This window comes from Trachemys scripta, chromosome 6 (assembly GCF_013100865.1).
Source record: "Trachemys scripta elegans isolate TJP31775 chromosome 6, CAS_Tse_1.0, whole genome shotgun sequence".
NCBI classification, from domain to species: domain Eukaryota; kingdom Metazoa; phylum Chordata; order Testudines; family Emydidae; genus Trachemys; species Trachemys scripta.
The window spans coordinates 13,809,726-13,836,614 of NC_048303.1; the positions used below are offsets into that span (position 1 = coordinate 13,809,726).

Sequence of the window (26,889 nt, forward strand, 5' to 3'; positions counted from 1 at the left end):
CAGGATTTCACCCAATGTTTTTCTATTTGCCCTGTGAAGTGACTAGAACCCCATCGGGACTGCACATATAAATGCAGAACTACTAACAAAACACCAATTTATTTAAAACATTTTTTAAGTCTGTGGCCTGCATTGACTGAAATGTTTGATCTTATTGTTAAGTCACAGAGCAGAGATTAACATTTGTAAAGGATCAGGTTTTGCCTTAGTGGGATAGCAGGAACTGTTTTTGTTTGGTTGGTTTTGTTTTTAAAGAGCTTTCCTTGCGTTTAGGGGGTTAGTCCCCATCTGTACAGTAAGACCAGACACTCCAAACAATACAGCCTGTGGTTTTTAAAAGAGGTCTTTAAATTTATTGCCAATCTCTCTTTCTAAAAAATGCCACTCACTGGGACAGATTCATTCAACTTTTTGATAAGCAACAGCGAGGGATTCATATATAATACATATCGCTTCCAGCAAGCTTGCACATCAACATCCCAGCAACTCAATACTATTTACATCTTAAATATCAAAAAAAAAAAAAGTTTCATGAGATTGTTCTTAGCTAATCATTGGGAGAGTAAAACTTTGCTTAGTTTCATTTTTAAATGCCTCATCTCCCCTAAAGGTATGCCATCTTCCCACCTTTGTACTAGAGTTAAGGAAAGCATTTTGATGACTAGACAGTACTAAAGGATGGGACCAATCAGCCTAATGGGAGTTTGATTTTTCTCCTCACTTGAGTTACTTTCAGTCTTTCCTAATTATGACTGTTTGATGACCTATTGTAACACAACAACCATCCACCACAACGGAAGACGAACACGAAGACGAAGAAGTTGTTTCAGGGTATGTCTAGCAGTTGAGTTTTTCTTTTAGTTATCTTTTATAAAAGAAATATGAAAAGCAGCACTGGTGCCTACTTAAGACAAACGATAGATAGGAACAGGAAGGGACTACAGAAGTTAGTCACGTGTTAAGATGAGTGAGTTTGGCCTAACAAACAAGGGTCAGATTGTTTGCCACTTAGCTAAGAAGCTAAGGGAAAGACACCAGGGCAATGCGGGGGGAAAGAGAGGAGATATATAAAAGGGGAGGAATTTCTCAAGACTTTTTATAAACATTATAGTGCCTCAGCCAATGTACACACCACACCACGTGTCTTATGAAGGAGAATCCTGCAGTCCTAGGGATCTGAGGTGCATGCCACGCTATTCCTTTTGGACACTCAAGAGCAACAAAGCTAGAACACTTGGCGCTTCTACACAGTGTCTTTTCCGAAGATCTCCAAACACTTTACAAACATTAACTGAGCTTCACGCTCCTGTGTGACATAAGGAATATATGTGTCACTTCATCTGCCACTGAAGCACGGCCAACTTCAGGGTGGAAGGTGGCAGTTATTCACCAACACCAAGCAATACTATGCAACAACGAGTGAAGGAGCCTGTATCTACTTAATGCTCACATTCTTCCTGCAGTAAGCAGAATGCAGTTACCCAAGCTGGAATTGATCCTCCAGGACACCAGCGCTACCACCTTTTCTCCTGCAGAGAGCCATAGGATTCTTAATGGCCAAATTGGTCAGGACCTCAGCACCATTCAGCCACACAACACCCCCTATTATTTTCCTGGGCTATTGACTCAGAGAGAAGTTCTGTCTACTGAATTGCCATACAAAACTTCCTTCCAACAGCGCCTCATTGTGCCATTTGCATCTCCCGTTCAAGTACACCACCCTTATAAAGTCTGGTGGTATCACAACACTGTAGGACATAACGCAGACTACAAGATGTTTAAAAGCATGTATCTGGGGTTACATAGAAATGTGGCATGAAAAGGGTTAAATAAGTTTTAGCTAAAACCAAACAACATATTTAGGACTATATCACTAGCTAAAAAGCGAGTAAAAAAAGTGTTTGAACGGTTTCTGGAACAAGAAAAAAGGAAGAACGAACAACAGAGCAAGTCTCGTCTTTCAGGACTCCATCTCATCACCAAAAAGGCGCATTTCTAATCTGGAAATCAGATTTCTCTATAGCAAACCTAGAAATACCTTGACAGATGTAAGCAGCAGAAACACCATGTCTATGTGCCCACTAACTCGCAAGACAGCACAAGAAAGGTGAAGAGTGGAAATACCTAAAACCCTTAATGCCCTCATTAATTTTCTAGGATAGATGCCCAGAATAGAAGGTCTGGGATAAATACCCTCTAAGCTGCACAGTCGTGCAGCAGCCTATTAAGCACGCAGGCGCTCAGGGCTGCAGCAGGGAGAGATGCTCTCCCACAGCCCCAGACCTGCCGTGGCGGGGAGAGGTGCCTCTCCCCACCGGCCCCAGCCCAGCCCCGAAACTGCCGCAGCCAGGGGAGAGGCACCTCTTCCCTGGCCCCAACCCAGCCCCGGCCCGGACCTGCTGCAGCCACGGGGAGAGGCACCCCTCCCCCAGCCCCAACCTGCCACGGCCGCGGGGAGAGGCACCTTTCCCCACAAGCTCAGATGCTGCTGCAGGTAGAGAGTCCTCTCTCCCCACCATAGCCCCAGGGCAGCCTGCACCCTAAACCCCTCATCTTTGGCCCCACCCCAGAGCCCACACCCCCAGCCCTCACTCCCCACCACACACCGCAACCCTCTGCCCCAGCCCTAAGGCCCCTTCTACACTCTGAACCCCTTGCACCCACCCCCACCACATGAATTTTGTTATGTGCACCAATATGGAAGTGACATGTGACATATCACCTCCATATTGGTGCACATGACAAAATTCATTCCGCAGACGTGTGGGAAAAATTAGAGGGAACACTGGCAAGTTAAACAAAAAGTATTCAAACTGAAAAAAAAAAGAGTTATGGCAGAAATTACTCATCAGCGGCCCCTCTAGTAAAGGCAGGCTGGAAAAGACATGGTATTCCAGTCAACAAAATAAAGATCAAATCCAATAACAACAGCAAAAAAAAAAAAAAAAAAAAAAAAAAGTCTTCGGAGATGATTGATGTGCAATAGTCATCATGCTGTAAAATCCTAGTGGAGAAGAGGCACCTATAATTTTTACTGTGAGGTTACGAGATGAGGTCAACATTATGTCTCCCAGCTGGTTGATTTCACCTAGTTTACCTCGCAGCAAAGACTACTGTACTTGTCTCCACTAGGATTTTACAGCAGGATAGCTGACCTGTGTTAGCTCTATTATGGTAAAATATACCTTTTATAACAATAAAGGCAAAGCCTTTACTACAGATAAGCTACGAGTTTTCTAAATGAGCAAGCAGGCTTTAAGCTGCTGAACTGGGTTCTGTATCTCCTCAGAGGTCACTTCCTAGGTCTCTGCCCTACTCTCTAAGGGAATGTCTACACCACAATAAGAGACCTCTGGTATGGTCACGGCTGGCCCGGGTCAGCTGACACAGGCGCATAGGACTCTCAAATTTCAGCACAGAGCTTCGGGCTGGAGCCCAGGCTCTGTGACTCCGCAAGGGAGGAAAGGTGTCTGAGCCCGAGATCTGGCCTGAGCCCAAACGTTTACACTGCAATTTTATACCCCACAGCTCAAGTCAGCCGACCCAGGCTCTGAGACTCAGTGTCGCAGGCTTTTTAATCGTAGAGGAGATGCACCCGAATAGCCCTGGAATGGGAGCTGTGTTCATAGGGAATCCCCTCCAGTTCACGTACGACTCTCCAGTACAGAAGCCATCTCTAAACATGTTTTATTTCATTGTAAGTGAACAAAAGACGGTAACAGTCTACATTTAAAAAAAAAAAACCCACAGAGAAGTCCCTTGCCGCAATTCCGATTAGGCTCCAGAATTGAGGCAAACAATGGATTATTCTCACTACTGGACCAGGGAATCCCCTTCCATCGAAGGGTTTCAAAACTCTTCAGACACACCCCAGCAACACAGACAAGGTGAAACAGGAAAGCACTCTGTTGTTTCTGACCCTGAATTCCCAGCATCTGCTAATATTCCCTTCTAGTCCCCAAGAAGTGTTTATATTCCCTGAAAGGGTCGAAGAGCAGATGGAGCATGCAAGTAAACAGTTTAGAGTTTTGCACCAGCTACCCTAACATGTATTGCAAACGCTAATTTAATGCCAGAGGTTCAAAGTCTGTCTTTGTACTGAAGAGTCATCTCCTGCTGATTGCCGTGATATCCTTCTTCCTAGATAACGGTTACAACTCTGTACTGCAGTACAGTTAGTGTTTTGTTCTCATCTGTCAAAGCTGCAGACTCTCATAATAATATCACTAGAGTAGTGTGCAAGTGAGGCCAAGTCCACCATGCATTATACTGCACTAAGCTATAGTGACAGAGCCAGATTTAAAAAACACGAGGATGTAACCCTTTTAAATTCATTTCTGCCTCGATGGTCAGTGGTGACTACAGGTATATGTGCTAAGGAAGGAAGTTCAGGCTTATTCTGTTACTCCATTATTATCTGCAGCATTTCTTCACGAAGTTTAAGCTTCTGCTCTTTATCAAAGCTCCCTGCATTACAACCCGACCTGTATTTCAATCTACACACACTCTCACCTGCCTAAAGTTCTCCTCTGACTGGCCCTTTGCCTCCTTCACCTGCTCTCACATCTCGTACTGTCCTTCACACTCACCCTTGTGCTTGGAATGACCACCACACTCACGTATATCAAGCTCATCTCTTCAAGAAGCTTCCAACCTCCCTCTCTCCCATCATCTACAGACCCAATCATTCCACGAAGTGTCAATATTCTGAGAACCACATACCTCTGTGTGTTTGTCCTTTAATTTACTTCTGCCTACAGGGCTTGAAACTGAACACACTGACCCTGGTCCAGCAAAGCACGTAATCATGTGAGTAGTCCCTTTGATTTCAATGGAGCTACTCACCTATTTGAAGTTAAGCATATGCTTAAGTGCTCTGCTGGAACAGGGTCAGAGTACTAAGCATTCTGCAAGACAGAGCCCTCACAGAGAAAAGCCCAGATCCTCACAAGGTATTTAAGCACCTACGTCCGGCTGATTTCAATGGGAGTTAGGAGCCTAAATATCTTTGAAGATTGGTGTCTATGCTCTTTTGAGCAAGGACTCCCTTGTCAGTTTACTCACAGTGGTGTGTCTCAGTATTAATGAGTATTGGTCAGCGCCCAGCGAGAGAGTAAAGAACTCTATACCTTTGATCCCCTCCCCTTTTTGTTATTATTTTGCTGGACCTGTTTGTCACTTTAAGTAGGTTTTCTTCCTCATATACAAAGCCTCCTGGTTCTCCTCGGAAGTCACCGGGGCAGAGAAAAGTTGACTCCAGAGTGCCTCTCAACCATTAATTTAAAAGGCAGGGTCTCAAAACACCTCACCCAACTGGATTTTTATAGCAATATGTGCTGGTCTTACCCCTCCACTCCCTAAGCTCTGTGGATCATGGATGTATGCAAGATCAGCTCAGACTAACTGAACCAAGAGCGAACAATGGAAGTAAAGGGCGCCTTCTACTGCAGTAGTCTGTCAGTGTTCGGATCAGTGCCTCCAATGTAATCCTAACAGAAATGTTGTTAAAGCTGTAATTGAGATGAAGAATTGTGTCAACAGAAAGAAATCTGCAAAGTAATAATAAATATACAGTCCCCTCAAACTCATGATTCACTCACTAAGGACCAATTAATTACAGCGTAGTTGGATTTATGAGCTCAAGCATAGGACACGGCCTGCAGAATACAAGTCATGTTTATTTAACACACAACAACAAAAAAGGCCATGCCTCGCTGCAGGGTGTGATAGATCGATAGATACAAACTACACTGCATGCTGATACGGCATGTACATTTATTAAACACATGCCCAATATCTTTTTCTATTGGCTAAGCATGCCAAAGATTCCCCAAGCTTGTACCGTTTTGTAATAGCTGTCAGACACAGAGTTCGTTCTAAGAAAAAGGAGGGGTTGTGTGTCCCTATCCTGTAAACAACTGCAAAGACAAATCAGTTAGGTAAATTGCATTTTAGCAAGGAAGTCTGAATATAGCAACACACCCCATTTTCATCACTTCACGATCATGTAACTTTGCCCAGAGAATCTACATAGTTTTGCTTATTTGCTATCATGCCAATACTGCCTATAGACCCTTGTTCCATCAAAACAAGCCATGGAGAAATTGGGGAGGGGCAAAAAGATAAGAATTGTAAAGTTGAGCTGCTTATTTGCACTATAAACTATGCCCCCCTTTAAATCAGCACCACAATCTATATACGTAGCACATACAAATTGCCATACCAGTTCAGTATTCCATTTAGCCAGGTGCAACATGTACTTCAGAGGAAGGTGAAAGAAACCTATATTGGACAGCTATGGAATAACCTGCCCATAGAGAAAGTTCTTCCTAACCTCAGGCACTTAATGGTTAGCTTATGAGCTGAAACATTAAAGTCCCTCTAAATTTTATCTTAACTGTGGATATTATCCACAGACTTTTTCGGATCCAACTAAGCTACTGCACTGATCACCTGTGGAACACATTGCCACAAGGTAATTGTGTATTGTACTGCATACAGTAACTCTTTTCATCAGTTTTAAATGTGTTGCCTGTCAGTTTCACTGATTGTTCCCTTTCTTTTGTATTATGAGATAAGATAAATAGGAGTGCTTGGTTTACATTCTCTATCCCATTTATTATTTTCCACACCTCTATTATGTTCCCTCTTATTTGTCTCTTCTCTATGCTGACAGCCTCAATCTTTTAAGAAGCCTTTCCATGTCTAATCTTTTTCATTCCCCATCTCTGCACCCCTTTAAAAAAAAAAAGAAAGAAAAGAAAAAAAAGATAGGCCTAGTGGAGATAAACACAGTATTCCAGGTGAGGACAAGCTCTTTACTAGCATAATGTTTTCAGTTTTATTTTCTATTCCATTCTTTATGCACTCCAACATTTTAGCTCTGTGTTATGTTAAAACCAAAAACAACTCATTCTTGGCTGAAAATTCTACATTTGCAGCTAACTGTGGTCATCTACACTGAAGGGCAAAACATGGTCTGCAATGGTATTTAAAACCCGTTTGTTACCATTCAGCTCTGTAGCATTTTGCACCCATTTTGTTCAGGTATAAGTGACTAACAAGCCAAGACAGCGGACTGGGAGAGCCCAGCATTATGCCATGGCATTCTTGGGTTGCATTCTTTGTTGAGTCCAATCCCTTCCTCTTTCCCCAGCCTCATGCTACCCTCTAGGTGAAATGCAGTTGCTGCACAAGAGTAAAAAATTCACTTTGCCCTAGCTTTTGGGCAAAAAACCCCAAACAACTCTGCTTTGGATTCCAAAGGAGCAAGGGACATATTACTATAGGGCCAGGGCAGAGTGGCATAATTGTGGGTGTTGAAAGATATGACTCAGGGAATTGGCAGAGAGCAGCCAGAGACGGTGAGTGGCCACAAATAGATTGTTAAACTGGTTTTACAATTCGTTTTGTGAAAACAGGTGGGTTGAAAGCATCCATGCTTGAATGGAAACACAGCTACGCCTATTACTGTACAATGTCGTTGAGTATAAAGGACTCAGCCAGAGCATTTTCCATGTATAGAACCAGGGCCGGCTCCAGGTTTTCTGCCGCCCCAAGCAAAAAAAAATAATAATAATAATAAAAGCTGCAGCAGCGCGATCGCGCCGTTCCACCCTTCGGCGGCAGGTCCTTCGCTCTGAGAGGGACTGAGGGACCTGCCTCCCAATTGCCGCTGAAGACCCGGACGTGCCACCCCAATAGCAGCCAGAGTGCCGCTCCTTGGTATTGGCCGCCCCAAGCACCTGCTTCTTTAGCTGGTGCCGGCCCTGTATAGAATACAAAGCCAAACAGATACGGGCTTCACAGGTAGTCCTCCTGCCTCTTCTGTGTGTGTCAAGGCATTTGTAATGCAGCAGCATTTAATATGGGATACAAATAGGGTTGCCAACCCTCCAGGATTGGCCTGGAGTCTCCCAAATCAGCACTGACGTCCCAGTGACTATTGAAAGCAATCCAGGACATTTTAATAGGATATTTTAAGAAAATGACATTACATCACGTTGGGGGGGGAATCTCCCGGAATAGCTTTCGTCAGAGTTGGCAACCCTAGATGCAGAGGAAATTCATTACTAATCACTGGTCACATTCTGCCCTTAGTTATACCTGTGCAAGCCCATTAAAACCTACTTTAACTTCTCTATGCCATTTTTAGGGAGGGCTCCAGCTTTATCAGCAACATCTACTGCAGCAGGGAAGGAAGTGCCCTTGGCACGGACCTGGTTTATGATGAGCAAGTTAAAGCAAGGATATTTTACGATTCAGTGATTTTCACTTCAGTGCTCACACAACTGCAGCTAATAACAAAAGATGATTTGGTGGAGCCAATTGTAATCAGCATTTCTCTGGAGCAAGTAGCTACAATGGCCCTCAGCCTCCAAAGATGCAGATGAATACAGACATCATGTAACCAGCTCTTTCAATGAGAAGCGTTAATCTTTGTACAACAAGAAGCTGAGAAACAGCTTAAGAGTGTTTCCTGCTCTTTGCTTTTACATAAACCAGTTACCTGCAGCTGAGCTGTTTACAGCTGTCACTTTCCTGACACAAGGAAATCCTGAGCAGTAATTCAAGTCAGAAACAGTGCATCTAACCCCCTGAGTGCTGAACGCACGCACTGCCTGTTTCTCATGTCATAGCATATATCATTAATGTGATACAAGCTGGTAACGTATTCTCCTTGGGTACTGGGGAAGCTTTTGATATAGCAGTTCTGGCCCCCTCATGACTATTCTCTATAGTCTGATCAAAACAGTAATAAAATGGAATGGGTTACCTAGGGAGGTGGTAGAATCTCCATCCTTAGAGGTTTTTAAGGTCCGGCTTGACAAAGACCTGGCTGGGATGATTTATTGGATGTTGGTCCTGGTTTGAGCAGGGGGTTGGACTAGATGACCTCCTGAGGTCTCTTCCAACCCTAATCTTCTATGATTCTATGAAAAGAACAGCATACTAAAACCAGTGATTGAAAACCCAAAAAGGGAACTAAGATACAGGCTGCCCTGTACAAGAGAGAAAATGGAAAAATGGAAACAAATAACAGTTCTTTAAAGAGCGCTATGCTGCTCTCACTGAACTCTGTGGCAAAACTCCCATTGACTTCAATTGCGCACAGCGAACCTAACCAAGTTTTTATGTTTTATAAAAACAAGTGAGAATAAACGTGTTTAATGATGCACAACCGCGAGAGGAAAATTAAAAAAAAGTGAGGCTTCCAGCACCATTACTATCTCAGCAGTGTTGCATGTGCTCTGAGTTTCCCAGCATACATTTAATGGCAATATTATAGGCATTACAGAAAACAGGAACTGGAGACAGACTGTGAACTCTGACACAGGGATCATCTCTTTGTTGCCTGTTTGCACAGTGCCTAGCACAGGTGGCGGGGAGCAGACTCTAGATGCTACCCAATATAAAAGAATAAAGAAATAATATGTTGGAAGGCCAACTCTTAAAGTATGTGCACATGCACTTCTGCATACACTTGATTTGCATACTCAAGTAGGTCCTAGAGGGATTGTTTTTATTAGTGGTAAAAGAGAACACCTCCAGAAGCATTGCTACCAGAGTTTGCAAATTCCCTAGACAAAAATGCCTGAAAGACGTTCACCATCCAACATAGACCAAATATGGGGATTTTCACACTGAAACAGGGACGTTTTCAGAAAGTTATAAAATTGTTAGAACAAGAAGATATAAAAGCAGCAGGTTTTTTTAAAAGGGAATTTACAAAAGGAAAAAGTAGGCTTGTGCACATTGTTGCTTGTTTTTGATGTATAGAGAAGACCTGAAAACCTCCCTTTCCACCCTGCTGTATCAGTATCAAGTTTTTGTTATTTTTCTTGCAGGACTCTTTAGAGCAGGGGTAATTGGTGCACTTCAGGCCCAAACCGGACTGCCAGATGCTTTTGAATAGATTCTGAAATCTATTTACTTATTATAATAATAATAAAAAAACCACACAAATAACTTTCCCTGAAGTCTGGACCTTGACCAACAATAATGGACTCCCCTGCTTTAGAGGACTGGAGATCAGGAGTCAGAACTCTCTGGACTTGGCTGAAGGAGGAATGGTAGTGACTCTTCCCTGAGAGCTGTTCTTGCAAGCCTTTGTCGGGGGTTTGAATTAAATAGGTGTTAGCAATCCCACTTCTCCAGTGTCTTAATCTGACTAAAAACACTTGCTGTGAAGAGAGGCTTAAATTTAGAGATTTTGGCCAGAGTGAAGTTAACCAGGATAGGTTGTACAAGGAATTTAATAAAGAGAGGGATTTATGGATTGGCAGTCACTTCTAGATCTCTAAGTCTAAGCATGTGGACTCTGGGGTCTCTGCTCATACTGCAATTCCCCTCTCAACTGCTAATTTTTCAGTCTCTTGTGATGTCATGAGGCCACTAATCTGCCAGCTCTCTAGCAAGTAAATAAGGATGTAAAGATCAGGGGCCAGAATCTGATCTCAGTTACACCCATGGAAATCCAGAATAACTCCACTGGGAACACTCCAGATTGGCATTGGTGAGATCAGAACCTTGTGCCTGATGTTCATAATGTAAACACATGAGGGAAGTGGAGGAAGAAACAAAACACTGATTTGGCCTTTTTATATATATATCAGAGAATCCCCCCCTACACACACACACACACACACACACACACACATGACCAGGAAGATCTCTCTTACCCTTACTGATGATTTCAGGAATTAAAGGTGAGGAGAGTGAATCTGCTTAATCAGGTTTGCTATTGCCTGTCTGCTTACTTCAAAGTACAACATCTCATCCTTGACTGAATACACCTTTTTGCCATGTTCTCTCACACGTTTTTCCACTTTTTTTTTTTTTTTTTAAAGCGGAAATCATGTATACTGTATTCAGCACAGCTAACTGTGATTGGGAAAAGTGGAGTTTAGCAAACCCACATTTTGTTAACTAGGATGACCAGATGTCCCGATTTTATAGGGACAGTCCCAATATTTGGGGCTTTGTCTTATATAGGCTCCTATTACCCCACCTCCACCCCATCCCGATTTTTCACACTTGCCGTGTGGTCACCTTATTGTCAACACACAACAGTATCTATTCTGGGAACAGTGGCTCGTAGAGCCACGTTAAGTCAGTGTTTGCTCCAGCAAAGAAGAAGCCTTCCCTTCAGACAGTAGAACTGTGTTGGCTGATATGCCAGCTTTGATAGTATATATTATTAGCAGAACTGTCAAGATCAGCCAGAGGCTGGGAGATGTGTATGGTGCTGGAGAACAGATTGTTGGTGCCATCAATTCTTTAGGGTGAAAGAACAGGGCATAAGCCGTCCATGTTTAATGTGAGCAAAACGCTACATTTTAATACAATATACAAAATTATTTACCATTTAACTGACAGTCATTCAGAGACTTCAGGAAGTATGAAAAATAGCTCCGTAGTTATTGCCCCAATAGGGGCAAAGATTAAATTCGTCTCCTTCCCCAACCCTGCAGAAGGCTTCCACATAACAGCATCTTCCAAAGTGGTCAGCAAGGATGTTTAAAAATAAAGCGCACTGAATAATCCTGGCCATCAGTCTCATACAACCAGAGCTTTCAACCCCTCTTCCCACCCACACCTCACGACCCTCATCTATGCTAGCTTTTTCTCCTAGAAGTGTCTGTAATGGCAGTATAGTTGGTGCAGATCCACTGGGGGTGTTGCAATGACCTAAGCATTAGTGCAGACCTGCTCCCAGGCTACCCTAGTGAACTTTATAACTTCGATGGTGGAAAGGAAATCACAACTTTCTACAGAAAAATTAATAAACCCCCACCCTCCAACACACACCCCATTTTTCCTCTCAGTTTAACCATGGAGTCAGGTAAAGATCACAGCACTTCAGACCTGATTCAGGACAGCACTTAAGCACGTGATCAACTTTAAGTGCACGTAAGTGTTGCCCTGAATCGAAGTCCAAAAGTCTCAAAATATAATGAAAGCTGTGGCTGCAGCTGTCTGCACGTAGAGGTCACATAAGGTGCTGCACCAGTTGGTTGTTCTTGAGTCTGTTTTTTTTTTTTCTTTTGCAAGGGGAAAGTTCTTGGTTTTTATTTTTCAATAGATTAATTATTTCAAGCAGTTGGAGCCTGGTTCAGGTCTATTTAGAATTATGGTAGAACCTTAGCGAGGGTTGTACTGCTGTTATTTCTGTTTCTGAACAGCAAAGTAATGCAGCATAAAATCTGTGCACAGATAAGAGTAGGGGCTTAAGTTTCCATGTGGTACACTGGGGAGAGGGAACAGACCTTGAATGATTCCTGTAAACCTTGGCTCCCTTTTAAGCATTGTGCCTAACTTTAAGCACCCAAACAGTCCCATTGAAGTTAAACATTATGCCTAAGTACCTTGCTAAACTGGGGTCCTTAACAGGAGTTGTGTTCTTTGGCCTAATTTACCACCCCCTCCAGCACTGGGTTGAAGTTCTTATTCTCACATTTCCTACAAGTGTACAGTTAGGAAAATAAGAGGCAATACCAACCTGATTTTGAATTGCTGAGACAGGAGGGAGAAGTCTTTGTGGTCTTTTTTTAAAACATTGTTTAATGCCTGCTATTTTGTATGTGACATTTCTTGTGATTGCCAGTGTCCCTGTGTTCATTTTGCAGCTATTAACAAGATTATAGTATTTTCTTATCCGCCTACACTGGGGGAAAGGGAGAAGTAGTTGACTTTGAATTGTCACCAAACAACAGGGATGAGGAGAAAGTTCTGGCACAACAACAAAACACTAGAATAAAGAATGAACGCCGGGGTACTCAATCTTTCCCACCTGCCTCCAATTTCCTGCTATCAGCAAAAGTAAAGAGACAACCAATGAAAAATAAGCACAGTGGAAACCTCTTATAATGAAGTCATTTCTCACACTATGAGCCAAATACAGGACTGATATAAGGTCCTGGCTACAGAGTCCCGCATTCTATAGTGACTGTATAGGTGCAAGGCAGAGAATTTAGGGGCAGGCAGGTATATGGTGCGCCAGTGCACCAACTATGCAGCCAAAACTCCACACACAGGGCTGATATCCACTGTTGCCAAGGTACTATAGTAGTGACTGTGTGGGTGATTGATACCCTGATTGAAGGGTGAAGGGAGGGCTGTTCCATCCCCCACAAACCTCTGAGAGGGCCTTGTGAGAGATTCCATCACATCTGTCCCCATAAACAAAAAGTTTCAGGGCATCAGAGTTCACCCTAACATTCTTCCACTCTAGTCCAACTGGAAACTTGCAGCCTGAGAGGCACCAAACAACAAGGGTAGGTGCCTCCCACCATTTTAACTCTGCTCACAAGCCAACTCTGTACTTCAATGGAGAATGGATTGCCATTCTATCTCCCCACCAAACCAAAATTTAAATAAATAAATGAGCATGCCCACAACAACAGACTACAGCTAGCTAGAATCAACATTCCATTTGCAGTGCCTGGCATGTGTGTGTTACATATGCTCACGATCCTGGCTGAACTAGCATTACAACTCCATCAGAGGCAGACACCCAACTCAAAAGGCATCAGTCAGAGCACAGCCAGAAACACAGGAGTTCACATTTGTTACACACTTAAATTTTCAAGTTGAAGGCAGATAGATTCTGGCATTTCTGGGAGCTGTACAGGCTCCTTTCCACTTTCAAAAGCTATTCGGAGAAGTGCTGAGATCCAGGCTGAACATTTTATCGCCCCAGAATTTAACCAAGACACCAATTGAATACATTAGTATTGAACCAATGCTGTTGTTATTGCAGGCATAGGGATGCACATTTAACTACAACACTTCCACTAGTCACTAGAGTATTACTTTTTGCTAATATTTCTTCTACCAAGGCCATCATCAAAACAAGCTTCTTAAAAAGGCAAATTATAAATCTCTCCAATAGCAAAGTGTGAGCTAAGCAAGATTTAGAGACCCCAACACTGTGCAAGAGCAACTAAATTTCTAAAAATTAGGTAATCACATTCTAACAGTGCAGTAATACCAAGTATTTCTATCATCATCAACACACCTCAAAGCAACAGCCCCTGTAGAATAAATATAAAATTAGAGAATAAAAGCTAGCATAAAATATAAAATAAAAGACATTGAAAGTAATGAGTTGTAAGGTCAGAAGGAATAAAGTAGGGAGAATGTATCTGGTTCTAAAAGTAATGAAATAAAGAGGAGTGTCTAAAAAGGCAGGCTTTTAACCAATAGGGGTGCAGATGGTTTTAAATAAGATAGAGATTCGGTCTTAAAAAGGAGCCAACATGAACCTTCCCACCCCACATACAAGTAAAGCCTATGTGAATCCAAGTGCAACAGGCTCTGCTTGTTGGTCAGCAAAAAGGAGGGGAAGAAAGGCCTTGGAGAAAGGTGGTTGTAAGTCTTACTAGATTAAGACCAAAAATAAGAGTGAACTGTCTCAAACTGTTTTTTAGCTGAAGTCAGTACTTGGCAATGACATCACTGTTTGTTAAATGGTATAAATGTTTGTTAAATTGTTTAAAGGGCTCATTGCTAATATTTGCCTGACCACATTGGAGCTGACCAATATAGGACTACGCACCTCTCGATTTAGCCCATTTGCAAATATCTTGATCAAAGGTTTATAAACGTTTTCTTACTTTTTGGATGTAGAAATTGCTTATTATTTAGGCTTTTTAGGCATGTTTACAGCAACTGTATAAATACCATTGGGCCTTTGGATTTAACAAAGGAATTTATGGTTAAATTAGTGAAGTGATAATATCCTGCATAAATAATCATTCCAAAAGCATCACAAACAGTGCTAGAGAATAAAGGATAGAACTGTTCTCATAGTTGCTTAGGTTGAAGCATGCCAGCCACTGGATGCCTTAACAAATTGGAAAGATTATTTTAATCAAGTAGAGCCGACCAGAGGCGTGAATCAAAAAGAAATCACCTGAATGTTATTTGCATTATAGCCAACACTGGTATTTATTGTCCATTTAAGGGGAACTCAGAAAAGTCCCCTTCTATCATTCTGAGCTTGCATGTTGACTAATTCACACACTGAACCCTTTCCTGCTCCCACTCCCATTGAAACCAGGGAAACTTTTGCCATTGACTTCAACTGGAGTAGGGAAAGGCCCATCACTTGGCAGCCAAACAAGTGCACTTTCACTACCCTTTGTTTTGTGCAATAGCTTGCCCTGGATTGAGGAGCTGGTTCTGCGGATTACCAGGTGAGAGACTGGTTCTTATCCCCCGAATTCATGGGCTTCAGGCATCTAAGAGGCTGTACTTGGGTACCAGAGTCAGCTGCCATTGGTTCTGCAAGGACCTTGAATTGACCATTGAGGAGTCACGAGATCCTCCATGCCCCAGGAAAGGCAGAATGACAGCAGCCATGGAGGGAGGAGTTAGAGCAGAGGGTATAAACCACGTAATTAACAGGGGCTTCCTTCAGCCTTTACGCTGAATAACTGGGTAAGGATGAGGCACCACTGAGCAACACAGCAAACAAGACTGGCTTTGTACTTTCTGCATCATGTCTGTCTTTTTAATTCCAGCTTCATTTTCCTTTCATCTGCCATTGTTTCTCCAGTGCCATCTTAGGGACCTAGTTCAGCAGGTGTGCTATGAAGCCCTGCCACCTCAGCAGCCTGTGCTCCTCTTGAACATACGTCTTATTTCTTTCTCTGGTCTTCAAAACAGCTCATTATGGGCCTGTTCCTACAGAGATACTGAACATCCCACAAACTCCTAGTTAAGGACACTAAGGGGTTTTTCCTTTGCTGTAGTAAATCCGCCCCCTTGAAAGAGGATAACTAGGTCAATGGAAGAATTCTTCCACTGACCTATGTCTACAGTGGGGGTCAGGTCAACTTAACTACCTCATACAGGGCATGACATTTTTCACAGCCCTGAGCGATGTAGCTAAGTCGACCTAAGTGTTAGGTGAAGACCAGATCTTAGAGTTGAAGGTGCTCTGCACCAACTGTACACAAATGGAAGGTGAGGCCGCTCAGCACCTCCTTAAGGTGAGAGTGTTTAACCGACCAAAATAGTAGGGCAACAGGAAAGAAACTAACTCCTATCAGAAATTTTGGAAGTCTCACTCTTGCAAGATTCCTTTGTCCTGAGCAAAGAACGGCTCCAGGGGAGATAATGCTGTGATTGTGTTAGTGCAATAGAGCACATCAGATCAATAGAGCTTTTAGCAAGACACTATATTGATTGTAGCAACTAGTGCTGTCCAACTTTCTTATACCCAGAGACAGTACTTTCTTTCCAGCAGGAGAGGTTACCGGTATGGCCATACTGATACTGAATTTTGCCATTTGGACTTTAAGAAAGAGTCACCTCTTCAGCTATAGTAGCCTGTTGAAGTGCATTGCTTTGCCCATAGGTATAGTTTGACTTCTATATTTGGGAGCGACGAGGGCTTAATACTATTAATAGTAGGTATAGGTCTAACTTCCAGATTTACTAATTGTTAGGCTCGGAGTTGAAATGGCTGCTGTTATTGCTAGGGGATGCACCGCAACACGACACAAGGGGAGGGATAGGGTTGGAATCTAGCGGGTGGAAACTTTATCCCAAAGCCAGGGGCTGAACTCATCTTGCCAGCTGCCATTGCAGAGCCAGGGGTGCCCTGGTAACAGCCCAGGCTCCGGGCTGCATGTTCCACTGGGCAGAAAGCCCCATTTCAGCAGCTCGCAGCAGCCCCCGAAAGGAGGCTGGACAGGGTGAGGGGCTCCCAGCAAGTGCTCCTGCCTTCCCAGGCCCCATGAAACACCAGGTGTGCTTTCACTGAGCTGTGAGACAGCGAGGGGTGGGGACAAATGGGACAAACCTGACCAGGTGGCCAGAGCCCCAATGCACCCTCCACACCAGGCCCTGCCCCAGAGACTTCAACTCCCCTAACCTCTCCAGATCCTGGGGGGAGGGCGTAATTTCCTAATGCCATCAGTTCTGCTAGCACAATCCAGTCCATTTCCCCACCACTTTGTTGCTGCCACCATCCCAATGCCAAAGGGCCACTTGACAGGATGGGGGGACAGAGAGGGCTGTCCAGCAAAGGGCCCCTCCTCCAGTCCCCTCCTATTGCCCAGGTTTATAATGCGGCAGCCCCTAGCCAGGCAGCAGCACCTCCCTCCTGGCTACGACCCATCCTGTCCTCTGTCCCAGTGCTGCAGTGAGCTTCTGTGGGGCTCTTGTTCTGGGCTCGGTGATGCCCCTCAGCCATGTCTCTGAGGCAGGCTGCTGGCAGGGAGCGGGCTGGAGCCATGCATCACTGATCACTGCAGCTGGAAGGGGAGGTAAGAGCCCGGCTGAGCAGGCCGGCCAGGGGCTATGCAGGACACAGACCGGTCCCAGGACCCAGCTGGTGGGGAACCCCAACTCTGCCTTAGCTTTATGGGAGATGGTCCATGGCCAGTTTCTTCTTTGCTCCCAGGGATGGTTTTAGTTGTTTTCCCATTATCAACATATACGAGGGGGGGGGGGGGCAATGCCCCCTCATCACCCTCTCTCTCTTCCCATGGCTGGGTTCCATCATTTGCTGCAGAGGCAATACCAACACTTACATAGTTTTTAGAAGCCGATGTTCAATAATCCATCAAATGCAGATTTGTCTCCCCCACCACTCTGCTGAACGAAACTGAGGACTGTCTTCACGCAAGTACTAGTCATCCCTTTGGCTGTTAAAGCCAGAGGTACTCGTACACCGGTAACTCATATGGATCAATTATGGCCAAGTATCATGGACATGGTTGTCTGAGCTTAACAAGCCACTGGCTGCCTTGATACTATTGGGCCCTTTAATTAGGATGCTACAGAGATCTCTCCTGCCTAGTATGGTTCCTAAGGGTATGTCTGCACAGCAACTGGGGGATGCAATTCCCAGCTTAGGTAAATGTGCATGTGTTAGCTCAAGCAGAGGGCTAAAAATTACACCTCCCCACTTCTGTGGGGGCATAACCTAAGTCGAAGGCAAACTTAGCAAGAATTGCCTGAGAAAGAGCAGTGGTAATACATGTTCCCAAAAATCTCCTTATTGTACATCACATAACTGCAGTACAAATAGCTATACATATTTATAGCAGTAGACTGGACATCAGCAGAGCTACATTCTCTTTCCAGCTGTTAGTGGTTCCATATATTGCCATAGGAAAGTCATTTAACTTCTGTGTCTCGGTTCACCCATTTGCACTTACTAACCCTCACAAGACTGTTTGCGGACTTTAATGAGATCTTCATGTGCTGTAAGTGATAGAAGTGCAAAACATAACTACAGGCCATGTGACAGCTGACATGCCATCAGACAATTACCTCCACTAACTGTTCTGAGATGTTTAAATTCAAAGGAGAACAGAGTTTGGGACAGCAATGCATCCATTTCAAGCCTATTAACATGGCATCAGACTTTTTAAACATTCTTGGCATGTTAACATAAGTAAAATCTTCTTGGCTTAAAAAACCCCAAAACAATCTAATAACTACTAGTAAGTTATGTGAAGCATTTTCCTGCTGGTTCTTTGCAAAGAACCAGCAGGAATGACCTGCTGAGTAGATCTTTGTTTTGCTCTGCATGGGTCAACCCTGAACTCCTTAATCCAGCCAAATCATAGGCCAAGATTTCCCCAGTAAGTAGCACAGGACAGAGCCTCATGGGGGGGCTTTCACGGACTGACATTATGATCCATAACGCCAACACCTACTGTAACGCTTGGATCAAGATGTCCGTGCGAGTGTGTAAAAAGCAACAGAGGGTCCTGTGGCACCTTTAAGACTAACAGAAGTATTGGGAGCATAAACTTTCGTGGGTAAGAACCTCACTTCTTGCAACTGAAGAAATGAGGTTCTTACCCACGAAAGTTTATGCTCCCAATACTTCTGTTAGTCTTAAAGGTGCCACAGGACCCTCTGTTGCTTTTTACAGATCCAGACTAACACGGCTACCCCTCTGATACTTGTGCGAGTGTGGAATCAGTAGCTGACCTCAGGCCTTTTGTGGATTAAGGGTCGGCATCAGATAGGAGACTTTTCAATAGTGAGTCATGCAAACAACTTCCTGTTAAAAATAGTGTAGGATGAGTCCTCCAATAAAACAGGTTTGGTCTCCATTACTTGGGCTATTACCCACTGAATTTGAATTACTGGATTTTCTACTTTGATGTTAAAGATAGACCTAAGCTGCAACTTCGGATTCAGAACAGAACTTCCCCAACAACATTTTGCATCTAGGGCCCTCTCTATCTGATACACAGGTTGTCCTGCACAGTCCCTCAAGAACCTTGACGTGTATATTTGCGGCCCAATTTACCCCAGTATCAATCAGTGCAGCTACAGTGGTGACTGTGACTATGGAATCAGGCCCTTGGTGTTTCGATTGGTCAATCTTTATAAACTCAGAAATGTATATTAAAAACATTTGTGCTTGGAGATTTGTTTGCTGGGTGTACAAACAGGGCATTAGAACTAAATCAATAGATTAGCTACCAGTTCTGAACTGCTAATTGTCATTAAGATTGTGCTGCTGTTTAACAGTAAACAGCACACTGACTTTTACTACAAACCCAAATCACTTCAGAAGGGCCTCAACAAAACAGAAAAAAGAGTTCCCCATGTCAGTGCTATTTAGCATCAGCATCTTCACAGGATGACTAATTTATTAGCAACATTATAAAAGACCTTATAAACCATTTTATATTAGTTCAGAAGCCTAAACTTGATTGGAGTTGAAATCCCAAATAGCAATCATCAAAACCCAATTAGAGATAGAAGCACCAAATGCCACTTTTAAAGGAAATATGTTAGTTTCCTAGAAAGTCAATGGATGACATTATCTCACAGCCAGGTCTTTTACATGTGACAAAGCTGACGCCATTTATGGATTAGGCTTTTGTCCTCTACTAACAGGGAATTTGCTATTATTCTTCCTTTTTGTTCTGATCATGCTGTCAAGTCATGCTGTCAAGTTCTGATAAGTGCACTTTTTTGTGCACTTCTTACAATAGTCAAAACATTTAAGGAAAAATAAATTGCTTTTTTTAGTTGGACTTGTCACCCCTGGTGTTTGGAATAAGCAACCCAACAGGTCTTTCACTGTTCTAGGGACTCGATTCTGAAAATCTTTACTTCCACAAGTTAGTGGGATTGTTTTGTGTGATAATGTCCAAGTCCTGGGAATGCATAAAAATTCACAGGATCAGCTCTTATGATTCCTCCTGGATGCACTTAGGATTGACAGCCAAAAAAAGAAGGGCCTCTCGAAATTATGGTCCAACATGCCTCCCTAACCTTGAAACAATGTAGCAATACTGCACAGAATTAGACTGCACAACTGATTCTTGAGCAGTGGATTTTCAAGTGCCTGCAAGACGTTCAGAGCCATGTACAAGCAAGACAACTGAAACAGATTCCTTGCAAGAACTGGTTCCACTCCGGTGACTGCTGAGCTACCACGCTGACAATGATCAAAGCAAAATCTTAAAAATCCAATAGTTTAAAATGTCAGCACCTTTATACCCTTCCAGCAAACAGTATTTGTAGGCCAGCTACATACCGCTTTTCATGTGTCCATGTCCAGCAATATTTATAGCTTTTAATAAGAATGATCCCCAAGTCCTCACCCACTGAAATATTGTTTATGAAGCACCAGGAACATCACAACACGGGGACAGGATTCTCTGCCTGAAAGCAGTAATTGATATGCATTACGCACAATCAGCACCTTTCCTCATTAAAAAAAAACCAAGACAAAGTTTATGTTCCCCTGTTAAAGAGGACAGAAATACCTATCGCCCGGAGAGGTGCACAGCACATACAACATTCAAACGCATCACAGCTCATCTCACCATCAGGCCCTTTGAAAGCACCTGGTGAGGAGCAGGAATTACTGGCATATCCCTTCAAACATGGAAGAGGATGTGTCTCAAATCTCTCCTTTAGGACTTGGAGTTCCCCAAAGCAAAGGCTGTAGCTTCATATGTGTTTGTACAACACCTAGCTCAGTAGGGCCCAGATCCTGACTGGAGACTTTGGGCACTACCCACACTGCAAATATTAACAAGCATTTCCTATTTAAAATGGGAAACAATTTGATACACGCCGTACAAAACATCCAGGAGAAATAAAGATCTAGATTGTTGCCAATTATGTCTTTCTTTATCAGCAATATCCCTCCCCGAACGCCAGACACTGGTCCTTTTATCCATCAAGCTTGTTCCACTGACGAAACATGAGCTGGAAAAAGTCCTAGTTATTTTCCCTGCATCCCTTTTGCTGCAGTATGCTCTGTCATGACAATTAGCTGACAAACATACATGCTGATGTTGTTCCTACACTAAAATACACAACTTTTTTTCAAAAGTAAAGAAACGTATAAAAACGTGCACATTACGGATAAGCACATATCACAGCTATAGTTAATGGTCAGTGTTTCTATCCTGACTATAAACACAGTTTAACAGACCTAACTAGGAAGAAAATGCAACAAAGAGACCTGTGGCACCTTAAAGACTAACAGATGTATTGGAGCATAAGCTTTCGTGGGTGAATACCCACTAGGAAGAAAATGTTATTGATCCAGCGAAAAGTAGCTCACTTCTCTCCTCTCCGGCATAGGATAATGAAGTTTATTTACAGCCAGATTCTGCCACCGATACTAATGCTGAAAAGCACCTTACCCCTCCAGTAGACTCACTGAAATCAACAGGACCAAGGCATAAAGACTAAATCAAAGAATAAAGTACAAAGTGGCAGAATCTGTCCCTTAACTATTACAGTGTTTATTACATCTTGTTTAGTTAGCTACTCCCCACAGTAGTTATAATAGTTGGAGCAGCAGACGTTATTTCCCCATCAAGTTATTGCATGGGAGGGAATAATGCTCCAAAAGATTAAACAATTAATTTTTTATGTACCAATTTTCTTTATGCACAATGGGTCATTAGTATACAGAGCGATCAGCAATAAGCTTTCTGTATCACCAGGTGCTTTTATCCAACTGCAAAGCATATGTTAGACATCTGTCAGTATCTAGGCAAGATAGCCTCAACACCACATACAAGAATATCACTTCGTTGTTTTCTTTTCATTGCAATGTAAGAATCAGGGGTGAGTTTTGATAATACTGCTGGTGAATTTTTTTTGCATAGGCCCTAAGTATCAGAAAAAATTCTTATTACAAATATTTATGTTACCTGTAATAGATTATAATGATAGATTTTAGGAATAGCAGGAACCAGAAAATAATAATTTTTTGCTCATATTTTTAAACAATTACAGTACCTTTAGAGTACTGGCATGTTTGATGTCAAATTCTCAGAATTTTTTTTTTTAAATAGTTGCAATCTTGGCAGTTCATACCACATTTATCCACTGATAAAAAAAATAAAAAATCTTGTGTATAAATTTCAGTTAATCCAACAAAAACCATTTTTGGCTAACAAATCAGATAAAGGCTTTCACAGGTGATCACTCAGTCTAAGACTACAGTACAATGCATCAAACCCAGGTCCAATGTTACCTGTACGGGAAGGGTGGAATTCATCCCAGTACAGAAAGCCCATGAAAGTCCCTCTATATCACATCATGCCCCCACGTATTCCTTTAGGCTGCGATATATGTCAGAGTGCAAGGCTAGCAAAAGGATTACAGACCACTCATCATAATCAGAAGGTTTCAGTAATTCTTGTACCCACCCTGTGCTCAGCCATAGTGAGCATGTTGGTATAACAAGCAACTGGTAGACTGTGGGATCACAATACTTGGCTTAAAACAACTTTGCTAACCCTTGCAGTTCAAATGATTTAGTTAAATGTAAATGGATGGCTCTCCTAAAGAAAGACATTTGGTATATGGTGAAGAACCTTACACAGCTGAAATGGGAAGGAGGAGAATGAAAAACAAAACCAAACAACTGTCGTATAACACCATATTTACAGTTTTCTGGTCTTTCCCTACAAAAAATCTCCCCTAGCACAATGTAAACCAAGAGTGTTAAAATGGGAACATATGTCACTCTCCCATTGCTAGTATTCTAACATTGACAGGTCTGCTTCAAGAACATAAAAGAGGTCTCATGCGGGGCAAACTTTTTTTTTAATGGTGTAGTTTATCATCATCCTCATGGTGAAAATTTCACAGGGGACAAGAAACTCCATTAGAGCCCAGTCACAAAGTTTTCAGCCAATCATCCCATCTTGGACATCCATCAAAGGTCAGGATCATCCATACAGAGGCTGAGGGCCCCATACTTTTTCCTGATCCCCAGACATATTTCAGTCCCTGTAACACTTCCTGCTGGCTGCAACCCTCAGCCCATTACCTTCTGGGATAAAAGAATGGGCGGGAAAAGTTTAAACATAGTGGAGGAACAAAACAAGTCAGCATGACTTTCCTTGGGTAATTTCAGTGTGGTTCTGGGAAAGGAAAGCATGGTCCATGGAATCTCCCTAGTCCTGTTTCTCCTGACTCGCAGAGTCCAACCCCTGTAGCACATCCATAGAAGTAGAGGAACTTCATAGGGCTTAGGAAGGGGCAAGGTCAGACCACCAGCACTCTCCTGCCCCTACCTTCAGAAGTGAAAGAGTATCTAGTCAGATGTGTGGGGGATAAGCCCACTCAAACACCACCTACTGTTCACATCTTTCCTTGAATATCGAGCACAAACTTTAAGTAAACCAAAAACCAAACAGCAATGTCTGCAAACACACCCTCCCCCCAACACAGATACACACTATGTGCACCTATTTACAGTGTTGGCTTCCACACAAAGTTTATATAGGATAGAATACGTATCAATAATGTGACTGGCTGTGAAACCGAGAGAGGACAACCCCACTCCAAACTGATTTATTAAAAAAAAAAAAAAAGTGTTAAATTTCTCTCTTTTAATAGAATACCCACCATATATGATGGGGTTAAAACAGCAGCATTTCATGGATTTTAATAATTTTACTTTATGTTGCTTTGCCTAGTTTTACTTACAATTACTTATTTCTGGAATTTATAAGTTGTTTTATTTTGTTTTGCTTAGAGATTGTTAATGAAACCTGTTGGGTATACAGGTCATAATTCTTATGTTACTACTTATGCTGATATATACCAAAGCTAAAGTGTTTTGCTCGTCTGGTCTCATGAGAAACATCTTATTTCTGAGAAAATCCCATGGAGGGCATACAACATTCATTCACTCCAGCAGACAGCACAGACAATATAAGCCAAGAGACTCAATCTAAACTAGACAGCATCATTAAGCTGTCCCCATTTCAGTTCATTTTATATTGACAAGGCTTCTTTTTTAAAAAAAAGTTTTATTTTTTAAGAAACCCTATGTAGGTGCCTGATGCAATAAAAACAAAGTAGGAATCATGAGCCTCTGTCCCCTCCCCTTCTGTGCTACAGAAAAGGAGGGTATCAAGGTTTTGTTTTTTAAACTATAATAGGAGGATTGTTACAAGTTGCTGAGTTGGTTCCCCCCCCCAAAAAATGCTGCCTAAATCTCTTTCTGGCGGTTATTTCAGTGAGACTCTGTCCTTTCCCAGTGCAAACAGTAGCTAGCCTGCTGCGGGTTTCCCAGGTAGACTCAATGACTCTCACACACCCCACCTGTATGGTAAGGAACAAACACCCTCAGTGCCAGGCAAGGGACCGTCCACATTTCCTACATGATCCAACAATCCGAGGACAGGGCTGTGTCCTAGCCTGCTTCCCCAGGTCAGCACGGAGGAAGATACAGGGGCATTTTGCTTTAGAGCCAGCAAAGCAAATAGCCAGAATACTAAATGTAAAGGCTGTCAACAACACATACCGCTTGCTTGCAACTGTTTGGGAAGTGTCACCAGTCCCCTAACCTTTCATGTGACAACTGCAGCAACAACTCTGACATTTCCCTTCCTCTGCACACCTGTTCCGGGCTGTTCCCCGCCTACGGCTCAGCCCAACCTTTGCATAGTTACCTGAGCCTGCCAAGTTCGGCGGAAACCGACAAGCCTTTTCCTTCTAAACTTAACCTGCCCTCTTCCCCCATATTAATTAAATCAGGTCTGTAGCACCATAAATTTACACACCGCTTTATAGGAAAATGTGACTGATTCATGGCAACTTGGCTTTTCTACCGATTAATACTCCCGGAGCCCCCCACACTCAATTAGTTGCAGCCGCTTCTCCCACATCAGCCTTTTAGAGGTTTGCTTTTAGAGATAATAAACGGTCCCCCATAAACAGTGTCACCACGATGGTCCTGCAGAAACGGCCCGGGGGGGCCAGCAGAGAAGAAGGAGGGTCTGCTAGGACGGGGGGAGGGGGGGAAGCCATGCAGTGCACTGGGAGATGGCCCTGCAGAATGGGGTGGGTGGATGGATGCAGGGGCGAAGGGGCACCAAAGTGGGGGAGCGGAGGAGGGAACGGCATGGAGGGTATTACAGGCGGGGAGCATGGTCCAGCTAACAGCAGCGAGCCTGCAGCTGGCGTGGAGGAAGGAGCTGGCCCTGGAGAGCAGGGGGACAGCGCACGGGGGGCAGAGGCAGGAAGTTTCTCTAGGGGCAGGTGCCGCACGTGGGGTGGGTGGCAGCGCGGGGCCACACTACAGGCCCCGGGGCGCCCCGGGCCTCAGGGAACAGGCAGCGAGCGGCTCCCCGGGGAGACCGAGAGGGGCCGTGCGGGTGCCCAGCTCACAGCAGCAGAGAGAGGCCGCCAGGTGCGGGGCTCCAGGTAAAATGCTGCCGCCGCCCTCTCGTCTCACAGCAACAGAAGTTCCGATCGGCTTTAAAACCCGCAGCGCTGCGCACCCCCAGCGGGCAGCCTCCCGGCCAGGCTGGGGAGGGGCGCCCTGGGCACCCAGCAGGAGCCCGGCTCGGGTGCCCAGGAAGGGCAGAAAACTAACGCAGCCGGTAACGAGGCGCCAGCTCCCGAACCCCCCGCTCCCAGGGGCTGCGGGGCGCGGCCAGCAGCGAGCCCCGGAGACTCCCCGAGGCGCGCACGGGTGGCGGGCAGGGGGCTCCCGGGGGGTGTTATAGTCTCCGATTCAAAGGCCGCCGCGGGTCAGCCCGGGACTCCCCGCCCCGCTCACCTTAGTGTAGAGCTCGGAGACCGACATGTCCTGGCCGGGACCCGGCGCGGGGCGCAGCCGGGGATGGAGGGCGCGGTAAGCCGGGGGCAGTTCAGCCCCTGAGTATCCAGCCCAGCCGCGAGGCTGCTAGCGCCGAGGGTCCCGGCTCACACGGGGCCGGGCGACATGGCTCCGGGCCACGGGGCTGCAGGGAGCGTCCTCAAATCTCCGCCCCGGGGCTTCTCCCGCTGCGCAGCCGGACGCGACCTTCGCACCCGCCGCCGCGGCTGAAGTTATTTATCAATCCGAGGAGGAGGCGGGTGGAAGCGGCAGGTCCAGCTCCGCCTCGCACGCCGCTCCCAGCGCAGGTATGGGGAGGTGCGGGGGAGCCCGGAGCCTGCTGGCCCAGGTCGGCAAGCTGCGAAGGGGGGCGAGCCGCGAGCCCAGCCCGGCTCCGCTCCGTTTCTGCTCCCAGGTGCCGCGGGTGGGACCGGGACCGGCACCAGCTGCGTCCACAGCTCCCGGGCGCGCTCTCTCCGCACAGGGCGGGCACCTAGGCGAGGGCCGCCACCTGCTGGCCAGAGCACAGCCCCCTCCTTCCTCCCGAGAGGGCAGGGAGCCCCAGCCAGGCCCTGCGGTGTGTGGCGGTCCCCTCCCGCCCCCACCGGGGGAGCCAGCAAAATGGAACGAGTGGGGGAAGTGGCTTGAAATAATGGAGGGAGGGTCCGTTCTTTGCCACGTGAAAAGTTTTGCCGCCTAACCCCGTTTGCCGTTTCACACGTCGCGGTCACGTTTGGATCGCTGAGGTTCAAATGGAAGTGGAAGGATTGTCCCTGCCCAGAGGTGCTGGAACTAGGGGTGTGGCGGGTGCT

The 26,889-nt window shown here is 44.6% G+C and overlaps 1 protein-coding gene across 1 annotated transcript in view; it reads right to left on the reverse strand.

Annotated features, from left to right (window-relative positions):
• The window catches only part of MYO5B (myosin VB), a 395,508-nt gene extending 369,234 nt beyond the window's left edge, over positions 1-26,274 (reverse strand). Inside the window, exon 1 of the mRNA XM_034774043.1 lies at positions 26,039-26,274. Coding sequence (XP_034629934.1) covers positions 26,039-26,065 — 27 coding nt within the window. The 5' untranslated portion in view covers positions 26,066-26,274. The remainder of the gene's footprint in view (positions 1-26,038) is intronic.
• Between the last annotated feature and the right edge of the window lie 615 nt (positions 26,275-26,889).